At 45.8% G+C, this 17,195-nt stretch overlaps 1 protein-coding gene across 1 annotated transcript in view; it reads right to left on the bottom strand.

The window, feature by feature from the left end:
• Positions 1–8,911, bottom strand: part of PRIM2 (DNA primase subunit 2) — a 349,057-nt gene extending 340,146 nt beyond the window's left edge. Inside the window, exons 1-3 of the mRNA XM_056137376.1 lie at positions 8,755–8,911; positions 6,291–6,394; positions 2,484–2,563 (exon numbers count right to left, since the gene is read on the bottom strand). Of these exons, the coding sequence (XP_055993351.1) occupies positions 2,484–2,563; positions 6,291–6,394; positions 8,755–8,908 (338 nt within the window). The 5' untranslated portion in view covers positions 8,909–8,911. The remainder of the gene's footprint in view (positions 1–2,483; positions 2,564–6,290; positions 6,395–8,754) is intronic.
• Between the last annotated feature and the right edge of the window lie 8,284 nt (positions 8,912–17,195).

Here is a 17,195-nt window from a genome sequence, read left to right as displayed (position 1 = left end):
CGTCCATCAAGAGACTCCCATGTCCAACGTTTAGATTCAGCCTTTTGGAACTGTGAGTTACCATGGATGGTCTTGGTCAACATGATGAACTCAGACAGTCTCTCACCCTGTTCATTCCATTCTAGGCCATGAGTCCCGATGTGGAGTTATTCACCTGATCTTCTCGGTCCTATTTTGGCATTAAAATCACTGACAATGATCTTGTAGAATGTGTGGTCTTCTTTATAGAACTTCTCCAGCTCCATGTAGAACTTCTCAATTTCTCCTTCATCATAATTGGATGTTGGTGCGTAGACAACGAAGATAGAAACTGCTGGCAGTAAGCCACATCTATTCAAGTGTAGTCGTCTGATTCGGTTTGTTAAGCATTCGAATAAATCTATGCTCATGGCAAAGTTCATGCTGTCAAGGACACCAACGCCTACAACACCTCTGTTATCACATGTTCCAAGGAACACTTCTTCTCCAGTGTCGAAAATGGTGTAATGTGATTGATGCCTTCTTGTCTCGGTCAGATCAATGACGTTGTACTTGGTCTTTTGCGCTTGTACCATCAGATCCTCGATGGATGCATCTGATGCCAACGTACATGCATTGAAAGTACCGACAATCATTTTTGTCATTCTCCATTTTGGCAGCCTAGTTCGGCCTTGAGATTTTATCAGCCTCTCCTTCCTCATCCTTCTCAATGCTGCCACATTGGTGATTCCTTCAGGGTCAGGGGAATAAGACCCATTGTAATTACTGGTTTTGGCATATCAAATACACAACAGATAGCTTGCCAGTCTCTGCTGTGTGGGCAGAATACTCTCGGTAGCTTGCCAGGCTCTCCGAGAGAGATAAAGGCTTTTGGGGCAGCCTCTAATCATCCTTGTAGGTGTTCGTATGGTTCAAACCATATTTGCGCCCTATTAAATATGGTGCAGCAATCCTGGAATATTGGTATTAAGTGTGTTATAATATGTCGCGCGGCTGCTTTGCGGCCACGCAGTCCGGAAAGCATCGTGGAGTGTGGCGGCAGCTGGGTAGTAGAGGTACTGGAGGTAGTGGAGGTCTGCCGGTGAGGTATTTATCTGGTACCGGTAGGGGTAGGGTGGGTCTTCTGTGCATAATCCAATCCCTGGGTCACAGACTCAGTGAACAACTTGCAGATGACAGACAATAAGCAGATCAGATCTCACAACAGTGAGAATATTTTACTTTTCCCAAGATAATGATAATCATTCATTCATTATCTTTGGATAGTAACAAAATATGCTCACTTGATAAGCCCATGAATAAAAATAAATTTATAAAAATATGTTTGGTATAAAATGTTTGGTATTTAGTCAATAACAAGAAAAACACACAATTTTTAAGAACAAAAGCAACTAACTCTTTCTCCCTCTAGGTGGCACTCTTGATTCTAAGAAACCACCTTCTCACTTTTAAGAAGCCAAAGCAAGGTATCTAATGATTAAATGGGCACTAATCCACATAGTTCAACTTCTAAAAACCAGTATCAAACTCAAGCATGTGTCTAATTCATTGTTTCTTATAAATATAACCATTCCTATAGATTAACAAATATAACAAATCCTAACTGAAATCCCTTATAATTCCAAATGAACAATTTCTCAAAAAACTTCAGTGAACAAATTTTGTAAGAAAAATAATTTCTTTTATATTCTTTAGTAAAATGATTTCAAAAATTGGTGCTGGAGCAATAGCACAGCAGGTAGGGCATTTGCCTTGAACATGGCCGACCCAGGTTCAATTCCCAGCATCCCATATGGTCCCTGAGCACCGCAAGAAGTGATTCCTGAGTGCAGAGCCAGGAGTAACCCCTATACATCACCAGGTGTGACCCCCCCCAAAAAAAAAAACCAAAAAGCGGAAAAAAGGATTTCAAAAATTGACTGGAGGGACAGGAAATATAGTACAATGGTGGAGCACTTGCCTTGCACACAGCCACCACATATGGTCCCCTGAACTCGCCAGGAGTGATCCTTAAGTACACAGCCATGAGTAAGCCCTGAGGACAGCCCCCCACACACACACACCAAAAAAAAAAATTAATAATAATTTCACTGTAATAATTTTTCAACATATGAACCATTTTTTGATTTTATTAAGAGTTTTACTATGTTCAGTGGGCTGGAGCGATAGCACAGTGGGTAAGGCGTTTGCCTTGCACAAGGCCGACCTGGCCAACCCAGGTTTGATTCTTCTGCCCCTCTTGGAGAGCCCGGCAAGCTACCGAGAGCATCTCGCCCGCAAGGCAAAGCCTGGCAAGCTCCTCGTGACATATTCAATATGCCAAAAACAGTAACAACAAGTCTCACAATTTGTTGTGAGACATTACTGGTGCCCACTAGAGCAAACCGATGGACAACGGGTGGACAGTGCTACTATGTTCAGTAAAATGCCTATTAACTTTTCACGTGCCAGACTGTTAGACCAAGACCTTACATTTGACGATGAGAATGTAAACGGATACTCACGACTGGCAATAAGCAAGGCGCAAAATAAAGTGAGAAATATGGTCCCTTCTTCTTGGTTCATACTCATCTGCCAGGCTTTCCTTAAAAATAACAGTACATAAATAAAATAAATGCCTGAAAATGGTTAAGAATTATAAAGAAAAATCTGAATCAGTATCAACTAAAAACCAAAGTCAATGTTTCAAAATACTTGTTATCATGGAAATCATTTTGTTTTTGTCTTTTTCTTTTTTTAACTGAATCACCTTGAATTACACAATTACAAAGTTACTCATGACTGAGTTTCAGGTGTACAATGTTCCAATACCAATCCCATCACCAGTGTCCACTTCCCTCCACCAATGTCCCTTTTCCCTCCCATCCCCAAATCCCCCCTGCCTCTAGAGCAGATACTTTTGTCATTTGTCCTCTCCCCAACACACTCCTTAGGTGCTGTAGTTTGACCATACAGTTCCTGAGAGTGTATTACGCATGTCACTTTACATCCTTCCAGCACCTAGCCCTGCTCCAAAGACCCCTTCCCTCTGTCATTGCGTGTGGTCCCTTCCCTAGCCACAAGCTTCCTACTAAAGGAACGGTTCAGTCTCCTGCGCTTCACTTTCATTGCCTTAGGGCATTAATTACTCCCCTACTCTGCTTCTTTACATCCTGAATAATGCGTGAAACCATTCCGTATCTGTCCCTCTCCTGCTGACTCATTTCACTCAGCAAGATATTTTCAGATCCATCCATGCATCAGCAAGGGCAATCATATTTTGAAATGTTTCAAATTCAAAATTTCAAAATGCATTTGCCAGGATATTTCACTAACGGTAATCAGAAGAAACTGAAATCCGAACGGATGTTAAGAGAATCTCTATTGTACCCCTCAATTTTCTTCCTATCAACTTCTCTTTTTGCCTAGCCTCAGGGTTTTTACCAACTTCCACCACGCCTACACATAAATCTTCAGCTTCTTTGATTTCAACCACCTGGAAAAACTTGAATTCAAAATAAATTTATAGTTCCAGTCTCTGGTTTATTTCCCAAAGCGGAGATAGAATCCCTAAGAAGAAAATATACCGATAGCTAAGAGACTAGAGTATTAGAAGTTCAGTCTCTAACCTCGACTGAATCGCTACCAAACAAGAAATCCTTATTCAAGTCAGAAGAGCAATGTATTTTGAGCATGCTGAGGTACCAGCAATTTTTTAATCTATTCATCTACTTAAACCTTTGGGAAAAAATATGACAGGCTGGGGACCAGAGTGATAGTACAGTGGGTACGGCATTTGCCTTGCACGTGGCCAACCCAGGTTCGATCCCAGCATCCCATATTGACCCCCAAGTACTGGCAGAAGTAATTCCTGAGTTCAGAGCCAGGAACATCGCTGGGTGTGACACAAAAAGCAAAATTTAGAAGAAAAAAATATATATAGATAGATATATATATATATGACAGGCACTACTAAATCCCCATTGTTTTTTATAGTGGCATCCCAAGCAAAGCTGAGACACCAGAGGCCAATGCCAGTAATCCTCAGGCCGGCAGTTAGGGTCTTACCATTTGATGCTAGGAGTCAGCAAAGCAACTGAGGCTCAACTAAGCAACCAGGGCCGAGCTGGCAGTACTGGAGCAGGTAGGGGAAAGAAAAGGGTCAAGGTGACCTACACTGTGCCAGGAAACAAATTCAGAACAACTTTGAGCTTTCTTTCCGGCACTTACATCCGTAACTTAAGGAAAAGACAATTGAGGCCCAGCAAAGTTATATAAACATTGCCCAGGATCACACAGTTTATAAAGAATAAATAGAATTGAAATTTGATATATAATCAGCTCCTTCCTCACATGTCAGAAAACCTACTTCAGTCTTCACTTGCTTGGCCCAAGCTCCCGACCACAGAACCTCTCTCAGCTGACACTTCACTGACTGTACAGAAAATAAAGGCACTTGTTTGCATCCATCCTGTGGAAAAGATCTCTCCTTCCTCCTACTTAAAGCTAGTCCCCAACCTACCTAAACCATGCAACTATCTTCTTACTTGTCTCACAAGGCCTTTGAGTTATCAAATACTCACTGCGTATAACTACAAGCTCCCTTGCTCTTCCTTCTCTTCTAGATCTATCAGCAATATATATGTGCTCAACTATCCCATTATGTATGCATACTTATGTGTGCATACTTGTGTGCTCGGGTACATCCTACAATTTCCCTTTTTCTTTAGTCTCTTCTGTTTGAAAGAACACATATTCCAGAGCTGAAAAGAGAGCTCAACAGGCTGGAATGCATGTCTGAACAGGAGGTCCAGTTCAATTTCCAGCACCACATATGGTCTCCTGAGCACTGAACCAGGAGCCACCCTTGAACACCAGAGAGTGTGCCCCCCCCAAAAAAAAACTAAACAAAAAATAAAAGCAACATGAAACTTTCCTACATTTATCTGTGGTCTTTTTTTGTTTTGAAGGGGGAAGTTGGTTTAGGGGTCACATCCAGCAATGTTCTGGGGGGTTACTCCTGGCTCTGCACTCAGGAATGATTCCTGGAGATGCTCAGAGGACCATATGGGGTGCAGGAGATCGAACCCACGTCAGGCATGTGCAAGGCATCCCACTGTACTCTTGTATGCTTATTTATGTCATCAGTCTTCCTCGGCTAATATGACACCAGTTGCCTGCCTCATCTCCTACCTCTCAGGTAACGCCTCAATTTCCTTCCCAAACTTGTCCATTTCCATTTCATCTTAAATATTACTATAATTTTCTCTCAAATATTTTCCTAGTGTGTCACCATCTACTCATGATTCCAACCTTCCCCCTAAATCTATACTCCCATCCCAGATGTCTCCTAAACCCAGACCCGTGTGTGTACCCAACCATCCACTGAACTCTACAGGCACTTCCAACTCATGACTGAAGTTCAACATCTTTCGTCTAAGACTTACTTCTCCTTGATATTCCATCTCAAAAGTACTATCACTATTTAGTTATTGTAACAAGAAATCTAGGTGTTATTCATAACTCTTCTCTTTCCCTTTTCCCTGAAATCAGTCCCTAAAATATTTTGACTTTTTTTTTGGGGGGGGAGGATGGAGGGAGAAGGGGGTTGTGGAGGCTTAGGATGGGGGAAAAAAAGAGTGTACTCAGCAGTAGTCAGGCACTACTCCCAGCTCCATGCTTGGCTCACTCCTAGCAGTACTTAAGGGACCATGTCTTGCCAAGGATTAAACCCAGGCCTCCTGCATCCAAATCATGTACTGGATCCACTGAGTTATCTCTCTGGCCTGATTCTACCTCTTGACATATCTTCAATCAGTTCTTTTCTCTCCACTCAAGTCAGCATTTCAATATTTTAGTTTTTGATAACATCTATCTAGATGCAATTCTAGAACTACTCTGGAAAGTCTTCTAAAACCTCCCTGGTTTGAGTGGGTGATTCTATCTGCTCCTCGAGTCGCTGAAGCACACATCTAACAACAGCATTCATCATTCTGTACACCCAGGGTACATCTGGCAGTGTTTGGAGACATCTAGTGGGGAGAAGCCAAGATTACTACTGATCAGCTACAATGCACAAAAATCCACTGTAACAAGGAGGTATGTTCCAAGTGTTGACACAGAAGGCTGAGAAAACCTGCTGTACTATAGGTATCTAACCATATGGCCATGATTAGAAGTGGGCTATACGTGCCTTCACACAGTCTATGCTACATTACTTTTTGTAAAGGCCCTGAACCTAATTCAAGACTTTTCCCACAACTAATATTCAATACACAAACTAAAGGAATATTTGTTACAAACTGAAGGAACATTTTCCCCCTTTTACTTACTCTGTAGGAAAACTTGAGCCTCCGAATCTCGCTTTCCAATTTACTCTGGTATTGCTCAGTTCCTTTCACATAGCTCACACCAAGATTTTCAACGGTTTTTAGCACTAAAAAGATAAAATTTAAGAGGAAATAAAACCAAATACAAGATAGGATTTTTAAAACCCAAATCCAAGACAAGTAACATCCATTGATAGCAATAATTCCATAACTATTTATTTGCAAAAGATGTCAAGTTGCAACACTTTCTATTTTAAGTAAGGTAAAGGTAAAGGTAAAGGCCCTCCCATTGATCGTCGATTTGCTCGAGCGGGCCCAGTAACATCTCCATTGGAGACTTTGTTGTTACTGTGTTTGGCATATCGAATACTCTCGGTAGCTTGCCGGGCTCTCCGAGAGGGGCGGAGGAATCAAACTCGGGTCAGCCATGTTGGCCGCTTGTAAGGCGAACGCCCTACTGCTGTGCTAAGTATAACATATAAATTATACAGGTTTAGAAGAAGAGAATCTCCATCCATCTTCTAAAGCAGCCATACCCACTGCAAGATATAACACCGGAAATTCTCAATCGGGAGGGAAGGAGGAATGATGGGTGGCAATCGATGCCAACATCACACTGAGCCACTATTGCTAAGAAAAGTTTATCAGTATGAAAAGAAGATCAAATAGGGCTTGTTTTCATCCTTCTTATGGAGTGGTCTACCAGGTGCCTGCTTTACTTACTCTGTATAGACTCATCAGAAAGTCCTTTCTTTACTGATGAAACAGAGGTGACACAACAGCAAGGAAAAGTGGCTCTCCAACCATCTAGCATCTAAATAAACCATTCTGTATCTTTCCTACAACCTGTCCAACAGTTCCTACCACTTTTCATCCATCAATATAAGAAGCATTTATTAATTTATGGGCAAAGTAGCTTTTAAATCCAGGGACACAGCTCAGTGCATCCCTGAGTGTTACTTGCCTTGCATGCGTGAGGTCCTGCGTTTGAGGGCAAAAACAGTAATTTTTTTTAACAGTCACCTGAATATAAGCCCAGTGATCTCCTTACTTTTTTTTTTTCACAAACCTAACCAAATTATCTTTCCCTTCATCCTGCCCTTCTTCTTGCCATCTCTATCTTCACTAGAAGAATTTCCATCCACCAGATCATGCAACTTGAAAGTTCAGCCGCTCCATCTTCTTACTCCTCACATCTAGTCACCAAATTCTGTCAAGAATACCTCCTCAGTGTAGGTAAGATAGGGAAGGGACCAGTATGAGAATAATAGTTGGAAGTGATCAAGCTGGACAAGAACTGAGTATTAAAAGTAGGTAAAGGGATACACACGATAACCTTTCAGTATCTGTACTGCAAACCACAATGTACAGTGAGAGAGACAGAGACAGAAAGAGAGAGAGAGAGAGAGAGAGAGAGAAGTGTCTGTCACAGAGGCAGTCTAGGGGAAGAGGGGTGATGGGAGAGAAACTGGGGACACTGATGGTGCTGGGAAATGTACACTGGGGGAGGGATGGGTGCTGGAAAACTATGACTGAAAACCAATCACGAACAGCTTTGTAAGGGTCTATCTCACAGTGATTCAATAAAAAATTATTTTAATAATAATACCTCCTTAACATTCCTTAAATCTCTCCTGTCACTGTCTCAGGTCAAACCTTTACCATGTTACCTCTTAAGTGTCAAGTCTAACGACACTTTTCAATCATCGTCTTAACTGCTAGGAAACAACTGCTACTGATAAGTTCCTGCAGACCTTTTTTCCCCCTTGTCTTCAGTCCTTCATTTAATGAACAGGTACTCAGTACCCCCTTCTCTGTATTGGCTGTTCACTCTACTCTTCTAAAAATGACTTCGTGTCACTCCTTGCCTTCCGATTTTCCTATAAGTAAACCTGAAACAAACTATGAAAACTGAGCTATTATTTCTGTTTCAGTTCTTAACCTGGCTCATTCATTTCTTCCACCATCATACAGAAAATAAGGTCCTCAACAGACTAAGCACATCACTCTTACACCTCATTTGCTTGATACAAAATGCCTTTGGTCAGACATAGGTCTTAGTTTAGAAAAACCCTTTACTTCTCAGTTCAAATTCTTCTAACCAGCCTTCAAATTAAATCACATGGAAGCTTCTCTTGCAAAGTTTTGATGAAACTGAGACACTCGCACCTCTTTCAAATGCACTATTTTTGAACAGGGCATTATTAAATGCAGTAACCCTTGAGCCCCAGAGAGTGTGGGCCAAAAAGACAAAAATAATAACAAAATAGTGGCACTCAATAAATTATCCTGCAATAAACAAATGAACAGCAAACCCTCCATTGGCAATAAATAAATAAATAAATAAGTCAGCAAATCAAAGTTATTTGTTGAATGAATTGCTTAATGAGAAAATACAGTGTCTGCTTTCCCACAAAGTATACGAGGTGCTCAAGAATATAAAATTTTTTACCCAAATACCACTCACGTTTAAGTCTGTCAATAGCCAAGGTTTCAAACTCTATCAGAGAGATGTTTTCAGAAGGTGGCTGCAAGTAAAACTGCAGGCTATGAGGGTAGCAAGCATTCCTCTGGTCACCCACCAACTTCAATTTCTTCCGCCTTCCACTAGAAAACTCCATCTTGCTACCCTGAAAGGCAGCACATCAAAAAGATTAAAATGGGACTGGAGAGACGGTATAAGGGTTAAGGCCCTCGCCTTGCACGCAGACGACCCAGTTCGATCCCTGGAGCCACATTCGTCCAGTCCTTTCCCCTTCCTTCCCCTTCCCAGCCTTCCAGGAATATTCCTGAGCACAGAGTCTGGAGCAAGCACTGCAGCATGTGGCCCAGAAAACAAGATTTTTTTCTTTAATAATTGGGGGGGGGGGGAGAGGGAATCAAGTTAAAAATGAAAAAAAAAATTTAAAAATCCCCTCCTCAAATAACTTCATCTGCACAGAAAAAAAATTTTTTTTTAATGCTGAAGATGAAGAGCATGAGCAAAACAGTGACTGTCACTGGGGAGTCTTTTCAAATCTTTTCAAGAAACTTTCTACAATAAACCTGTAAAAATTAAAATAAAACCTGAGGGGGAAAGGGGGCGCAGGTCGGGGGTGGAGGGGTCCCTAACGCCACCCAGCGTGGGATTCACGCGCGTTGTGCCGGCCCACAGTACTTCTACATCCAACGGTCTTGCATCTCGGCAGTCACAGGAGGCAAATTTCTAACAGAATTCTCCCATTTCTCCAGAACTCCCCGATCTCCCACAGAACTCCCCAATTTCCACAGAACTCCCCGACTTCCCACAGAACTCCCCGACCTCCCACAGAACTCCCCGATCTCCCACAGAACTCCCCGATCTCCCACAGAACTCCCCGATCTCCCACAGAACTCCCTGATTTCTCACAGAACTCCCCGATCTCCCACAGAACTCCCCGATTTCCCACAGAACTCCCCGATTTCTCACAGAACTCCCCGATCTCCCACAGAACTCCCCGATCTCCCACAGAACTCCCTGATTTCTCACAAAACTCCCCGATCTCCCACAGAACTCCCCGATTTCTCACAGAACTCCCCGATTCCTCACCGAACTCCCCGATTCCTCACCGAACTCCCATAGAACTCTCCGACCTCCCACAGAACTCCCCGATTTCCCACAGAACTCCCCGATTTCTCACAGAACTCCCCGATCTCCCACAGAACTCCCCGATTTCCCACAGAACTCCCCGATTTCTCACAGAACTCCCCGATCTCCCACAGAACTCCCCGATTTCCCACAGAACTCCCCGATTTCTCACAGAACTCCCCGATCTCCCACAGAACTCCCCGATTTCCCACAGAACTCCCCGATTCCTCACAGAACTCCCCGATTCCTCACCGAACTCCCCGACCTCCCATAGAACTCCCCGACCTCCCACAGAACTCCCCGATTTCCCACAGAACTCCCCGATTTCTCACAGAACTCCCCGATCTCCCACAGAACTCCCCGATCTCCCACAGAACTCCCCGATTTCCCACAGAACTCCCCGATCTCCCACAGAACTCCCCGATTTCCCACAGAACTCCCCGATTTCTCACAGAACTCCCCGATCTCCCACAGAACTCCCCGATCTCCCACAGAACTCCCCGATTTCCCACAGAACTCCCCGATTTCCCACAGAACTCCCCGATTTCTCACAGAACTCCCCGATCTCCCACAGAACTCCCCGATTTCTCACAGAACTCCCCGATTTCTCACAGAACTCCCCGATTTCCGACAGAACCCCCCGATTTCCCACAGAACTCCCCGATTTCCCACTTTCTCACAGAACTCCCCGATCTCCCACAGAACTCCCCGATCTCCCACAGAACTCCCCGATTCCTCAAAGAACTCCCCGACCTCCCACAGAACTCCCCGATCTCCCACAGAACTCCCCGATTCCTCACAGAACTCCCCGATCTCTCACAGAACTCCCCGACCTCCCACAGAACTCCCCGATCTCCCACAGAACTCCCCGATTCCTCAAAGAACTCCCCGACCTCCCACAGAACTCCCCGATCTCCCACAGAACTCCCCGATTCCTCACAGAACTCCCCGACCTCTCACAGAACTCCCCGACCTCCCACAGAACTCCCCGATCTCCCACAGAACTCCCCGATCTCCCACAGAACTCCCCGATTCCTCACAGAACTCCCCGACCTCTCACAGAACTCCCCGACCTCCCACAGAACTCCCCGATCTCCCACAGAACTCCCCGATCTCCCACAGAACTCCCCGATTCCTCACAGAACTCCCCGATCTCTCACAGAACTCCCCGATCTCTCACAGAACTCCCCGATTCCTCACAGAACTCCCCGACCTCCCACAGAACTCCCCGATTTCTCACAGAACTCCCCGATCTCTCACAGAACTCCCCGATCTCTCACAGAACTCCCCGATCTCCCACAGAACTCCCCGATTCCTCACAGAACTCCCCGATTCCTCACAGAACTCCCCGACCTCTCACAGAACTCCCCGACCTCCCACAGAACTCCCCGATCTCCCACAGAACTCCCCGATCTCTCACAGAACTCCCCGATCTCTCACAGAACTCCCCGATTCCTCACAGAACTCCCCGACCTCCCACAGAACTCCCCGATCTCCCACAGAACTCCCCGATCTCCCACAGAACTCCCTGATTTCTCACAGAACTCCCCGATCTCCCACAGAACTCCCCGATTTCCCACAGAACTCCCCGATTTCTCACAGAACTCCCCGATCTCCCACAGAACTCCCCGATCTCCCACAGAACTCCCTGATTTCTCACAAAACTCCCCGATCTCCCACAGAACTCCCCGATTTCTCACAGAACTCCCCGATCTCTCACAGAACTCCCCGATCTCTCACAGAACTCCCCGATCTCCCACAGAACTCCCCGATTCCTCACAGAACTCCCCGATTCCTCACAGAACTCCCCGACCTCTCACAGAACTCCCCGACCTCCCACAGAACTCCCCGATCTCCCACAGAACTCCCCGATCTCTCACAGAACTCCCCGATCTCTCACAGAACTCCCCGATTCCTCACAGAACTCCCCGACCTCCCACAGAACTCCCCGATTCCTCACAGAACTCCCCGATCTCCCACAGAACTCCCCGATCTCCCACAGAACTCCCCGATCTCCCACAGAACTCCCCGATTCCTCACAGAACTCCCCGATCTCCCACAGAACTCTCCGACCTCCCACAGAACTCACCGATTTCCCACAGAACTCCCCGATTTCTCACAGAACTCCCCGATTTCCGACAGAACTCCCCGATCTCCCACAGAACTCCCCGATTTCTCACAGAACTCCCCGACCTCCCACAGAACTCCCCCTCCCAAGACCCTCCGCGGGCGGAGGTGCCTCTCCTCCGTCGCGGTCCCGGTCGACCGTCACCCACCAGCCGCACCCAGCGCCCGCCCAGCCCCCAGGCTCCGGCCGGGCTCCTCACGCACGGGACACAGCCGAGAGTCGCCTCCCTGCAAACACACCTGAGGCGAGAGCCGAGCTGACAGACGGGCGCGCGGTTTTTTTCCCGCGCGGCGGGAGATTTCAATTGGATTTCCACTCCGGAAGCGGATGTGACTAAACGCACAGGGGCCCCGCCCTCCCCGGACGTCCCGCCCACGCCGAGGTTGGGATCTGCGCGTGCGCCCTGGGCGTTGCGAGGCGCGCGGGAGGCGCCGCCGCTCCGGGTGCGAGTCCGAGTTTGGCGCGGTACCAGCTGCGCGTAGGTGGGCGGGTCTGGGTCGTCGGAACCCGCTCTCGCCCGCTGAAGTGCGAACCCGGGTCGCCTGGGGACTGTGAGGAAGCTGTCTTCTGGGACGGGACGTCCGCGGGGGACGCAGAAGCAGCGGCGGCGGCTCCTCGGTCGCTTCCTGAGAGAAAAGTGAAAAGATGCTGAAGAGAAAAGATGCGCGGACTCAGGGCTGGAGAGTAGAAAAGTCTACTGGGACATAGAGAAGAAAAGTCGCCCCCCAAGTGGGCAGGAACTTAGGACAGGACCAAGTCAAACAAGGGAGTTTTGCGTGACCCCTTTTACAGGCTCCCTGGCCGGTTGAATTTCTTAGCGATTGATTCAAGTTTGGGCGGATACAAGGAAGTCACAGGAAGAGGCTCGTCCTGCAGATCCTTTGAGGTGGAAATTGGGAATCTCTGCGTTTCTCGTCAGTTGACAGATGTTGCACAGGACGGAAAGAAGCTACTGGTTTGTCTTCCTAGCCGGTTGCCTCAGGCTTTGTGAGCTCCCCGTGAGCCTGAAATCCAGGAAGGAATTTTGTGGTCCTGGATAATGTAATGAAAGATATTAAGACAGGACCTTTAAAAAAAATAAAAATTTATTAGTGAAACACCATGAAGTACAGTTGTAGACTTACAAGTTTTTGTGCTTGGGTTTCAGTTATACAATGATCAAGTACCCATCCCTCCACCAGTGCCCATTCTCCACCACCATTAATCCTGGTATCCCTCCCACCCCCCACCCCCATTTCCCCCATCCCACCCTGCCTCTGTGACAGGGCATTCCCTTTTGTTCTCTCTCTCCGTTTGGGTGCTGAGGTTTGCAAAGTTGAATGCCAATCATGTTCGGTCTGTAATCTGCTTTCAGCATACATCTCCCATCCTAGGGGGATGAGGTGTGTCAGGCGGATGGGGGAAAGATGAAGTCACTGGGAAGAGGAGACTGCGGCTTCCTCTCTCACTGGCCAAAGGAAACTGAGGCCTCTTCAGACCCAAACTGCAGCAATTAAGCTTAAAAATGGAACTGTCGAGGAGCCAGGTGGGAAAGTTGGAGGGAATGTGAGGCAAAGAGTGGAAGGGTGGGATACGGTGTGGTGGGTTTGGGGCTCGGAATTTTGTGTTCCTGAAGCCCCATTATAAACAGCTATGTGAGTCATGGTGTCTAAAAATATTTTTAAATTCTAATTAAAAAGGGGCGCTTTAAGGGTTGGTTTTCAACCTGGGTTAGGAGTGGAGGATGAGTAGACTTTTATTCAGGTCTTTGGGGCTTTGTTTGTTTGTTTGTTTGTTTGTTTCACACTCTACTCACTATTAGGGCCTCTTTTTTACACACCCTGCTACTAGGTATCCAAAGTTGGTAGTTATGCCCATTTTATACCCATTTACAGGTGAGAAAACAACGCATCAACAGATGACACAGACGTTGCTTTTCCTATGGAATGAATGCTCAGATGCTTAGGGACAGGTTCTGCTTTTAGTTCTTTCCTCCCGACCTATCATCCCCATCGTATCCTGAAAATTATGCGCACCCCGCGACTATATAAAAATCCTCATCCCGGATCCTCCACTATCTGACTTTCTCCACCAAACTGAGAAGAGTTCGGGCCGGGAGGGAAGGTGGGGCCAAGGAAGTGAAGATCTTGGGAGAAAGACAGAGGTTGGGTGTTACGACCCCTGTTAAGACCCCTTAGCAGCACAGTTAGTTGCCTGTTGCTGCTGTGCCAGGTTGCAAGAAATGAAAATAAATTTCATTTATGGCCTCTGGGGGGCGGAGTTCACTTACAAAGAAGCTGAGAAGGGCTCTAGTGCTGTTAGTCCTGGAAGAAGGGGGAGGAAAGCTTTTGAAATGTGCAGGTTTTTAGAAATGCGAAATATTTGCGAACATTAAGCTAGAAAGCACCTACCCAGCATGACCAGACATGTGACTGGCACTGACTTTGCAGCGAGATTCGGTGTCTCTTATTTCCCTCTCACAGTGAAGCTGCCCCCCGCTGCTTTGCAGTTGTGTACCAGTTCTTGTTTTCCCCTAGACCTCCGTTTGCCTTCCCCTAGGTAAACGTGCCATTTGATCTAAATTTTTTTTATTTTAAATACATATTATTTTATTTTATTTTTTATTGAATCACTGTGAGATACAGTTACAAAGCTTTCATGTTTGAGTTTCAGTCATACAAAAACCAAATACCCATTCCTCGACCAATGCACATTTCCAACACTAATGTTCCAAGTAATCCCCCCTCATCCCAATCCTCCCTCTGCCTCTATTGAAGACAATTTCCCCTATATTCTCTCTACTTTGGAGCATTGTGGTTTGCAATACAGATACTGAGAGATATCACAATTGGTCCTTTATCTGCTTTCAGCACACATCTCCCATACCAAATGATTCCTCCAACCATCACTGACCTAGTGTTGATCTAAATTTTAAATATAGGATACTACTCTGAACTATACTGAGTTTTATTTTCTTTCCCTTGACTTTATCCTCAATCTCTAGTCTTAACTTTCTCTACAATAGCCGGTGCCTGTTAAATACTTCTTATTTCGACTGACAGGGTTAGTCTAATGCTATTTTGAAAAGTGCTGAAATGACTAAGGCCCAGTAAGAAGAATATACCATACATTTGATATCTTTGAAGTTCTTTATTTTTAACTCACCTTTCGTTTCCCCTTATTTTTTGTGGTGGTGGTGGTTCAGCAAATAACAGAAGTCCTCACAATTTCTGGCCCCAAGAATTGACGACTTTATTGCTTATGCCTGTTCTCCAGCCTTGAGGAAGTCTAGTGTATTAGTCTTCCCCAATGAAGGCCTTTCACTTCCCTATCTTGTCTCTCTCTTAACTGTGGTTTCTCCACTTCTAGGGCCCTAGTCCCTCCTGCCTGTTGCAATCCTACCTAGTTATCCTTCAGTTAAAAGCTGTCATCATTTATGCCATCTGGGGTGTTCCTTTTAAACCCCCATGCTCTTTATAATTCCTATATAGTGTAATTTCTTCCTTAGAGTCCTACAAAGGATCTTAATCTTTGGAGAACATGAGCCACTGGATAATTTGATAAATACACTTCTTGGAAAATTACCCCCTACATGCCAATTTTTTTTTCTTTTTTTTTTTTTTTGCTTTTTGGGTCACACCCAGCAATGCACAGGAGTTACTCCTGGCTCATGCATTCAGGAATCACTCCTGGTGGTGCTCGGGGGACCACATGGGATGCTGGAAATCGAACCCAGGTCGGCTGCATGCAAGGCAAACACCCTACAGGCTGTGCTATCACTCCAGCCCCACTACATGCCAATTTTGTCACAATTTCAAAGAGTTTATTAACATATGTGCAGCAAGTTAATTATGTTAACACCACTAGATCTTAAATTCTCTTTAGAGAAGACCTTTTGTTTATCTTTCTAATCCTGAAATTGCCTGCATTCCTGTTCCTTAAACTGCGGTCTGTAGACTGCTGCTGCTTCAGCAGAAACTTCCTGGAGGTCTGTAAAAATTTCCACCCAGTCTTTCAATAACTATATGACACAAGTGCTATGCTGTCGCTGGGCAAGCAGAAAACTGCAGGATGCTTGAACTCTTTAAGTCTGTGAGTCCTCAAAGATGATGCTGGCCTACATAAGACCTTCAAGATTCAAAGATGAAGTAATTGGAGGGTTATGGGGGGGGGGAGGAATGTTCAAGCAGTAGACCACATGTAGAGCATGTACATGTACATGGGCCCAGTGTCATCCGCAGCACTGCATGTCCCAGAGAATACTGTGGGGTGTGGCTCTGGCAGCTTCCCTCCTCGGCACCATTAAGATGGCCCTTATTTAAAAAAAAAGAAAAAATGGAGCAATAGTACAGGAATAAATGTTTGTCTTGCACAGGGCAACTGTAGTTCTATCCCCAGCATGACATATGGTCCCCCCAAGCACCGCCAAGAGTGATCCCTGAGCACAAAGCCAGGAGTAGCCCCTGCCTACCTCCAAGTCTGATAAAAAAAAATTAAAATACAGAGATATGCAGATAAATATATAAGAAGTAATGTTATTTTGTGATTGCTTAGAGAAAATTGGGAAGCAATCTCTAACGTTGGGGCTGGAGCGATAGCACAGTGATAGGGCGTTTGCCTTGCATGCAGCCAACATGGCCGACCCGAGTTCGATTCCTCCGCCCCTCCCGGAGAGCCCGGCAAGCTACCGAGAGTATCTCGCCCGCACGGCAGAGCCTGGCAAGCTACCTGTGATGTATTCGATATGCCAAACACAGTAACAACAAAGTCTCCAATGGAGACGTTACCGGGCCCGCTGGAGCAAATCGATGAACAACGGGAGGACCGACCGACCGACAGTGTGTAGTCATCCGGGAATGATAGGGACCCCAGGAAACAGAGGATGTTCCTTGAGTCAGGGACAATGGGTGCTCAAGACTCGCACACACAACATGGCTGGGACAAAGCCACTACTTGGGCCATAAACTCATGGTCATAGGACAAACTTTATTAAGAAAAGCAATGGTTAAGTAAGTCTGAGGGAGAATGCCTATGTGTACTCAGAAGCAGGTGCTGAGGGGAGGTAGTGGTGTTGTGACTAGGAAGAAGCTGCTGGAGCACTGTCCTTGATGCTCTTGGGCATCTAAGGCCTCTGCAAGGTTGAAGTATTGCTGACACCCCAAGATGCCTGTTTCCCATATCTCAAGCCATCAGC

The sequence above is a fragment of the Sorex fumeus genome, unplaced genomic scaffold (assembly GCF_029834395.1).
Source record: "Sorex fumeus unplaced genomic scaffold, SorFum_2.1 ptg000124l, whole genome shotgun sequence".
Taxonomy (NCBI): domain Eukaryota; kingdom Metazoa; phylum Chordata; class Mammalia; order Eulipotyphla; family Soricidae; genus Sorex; species Sorex fumeus.
This window is presented reverse-complemented; position numbering and strand designations above follow the sequence as displayed.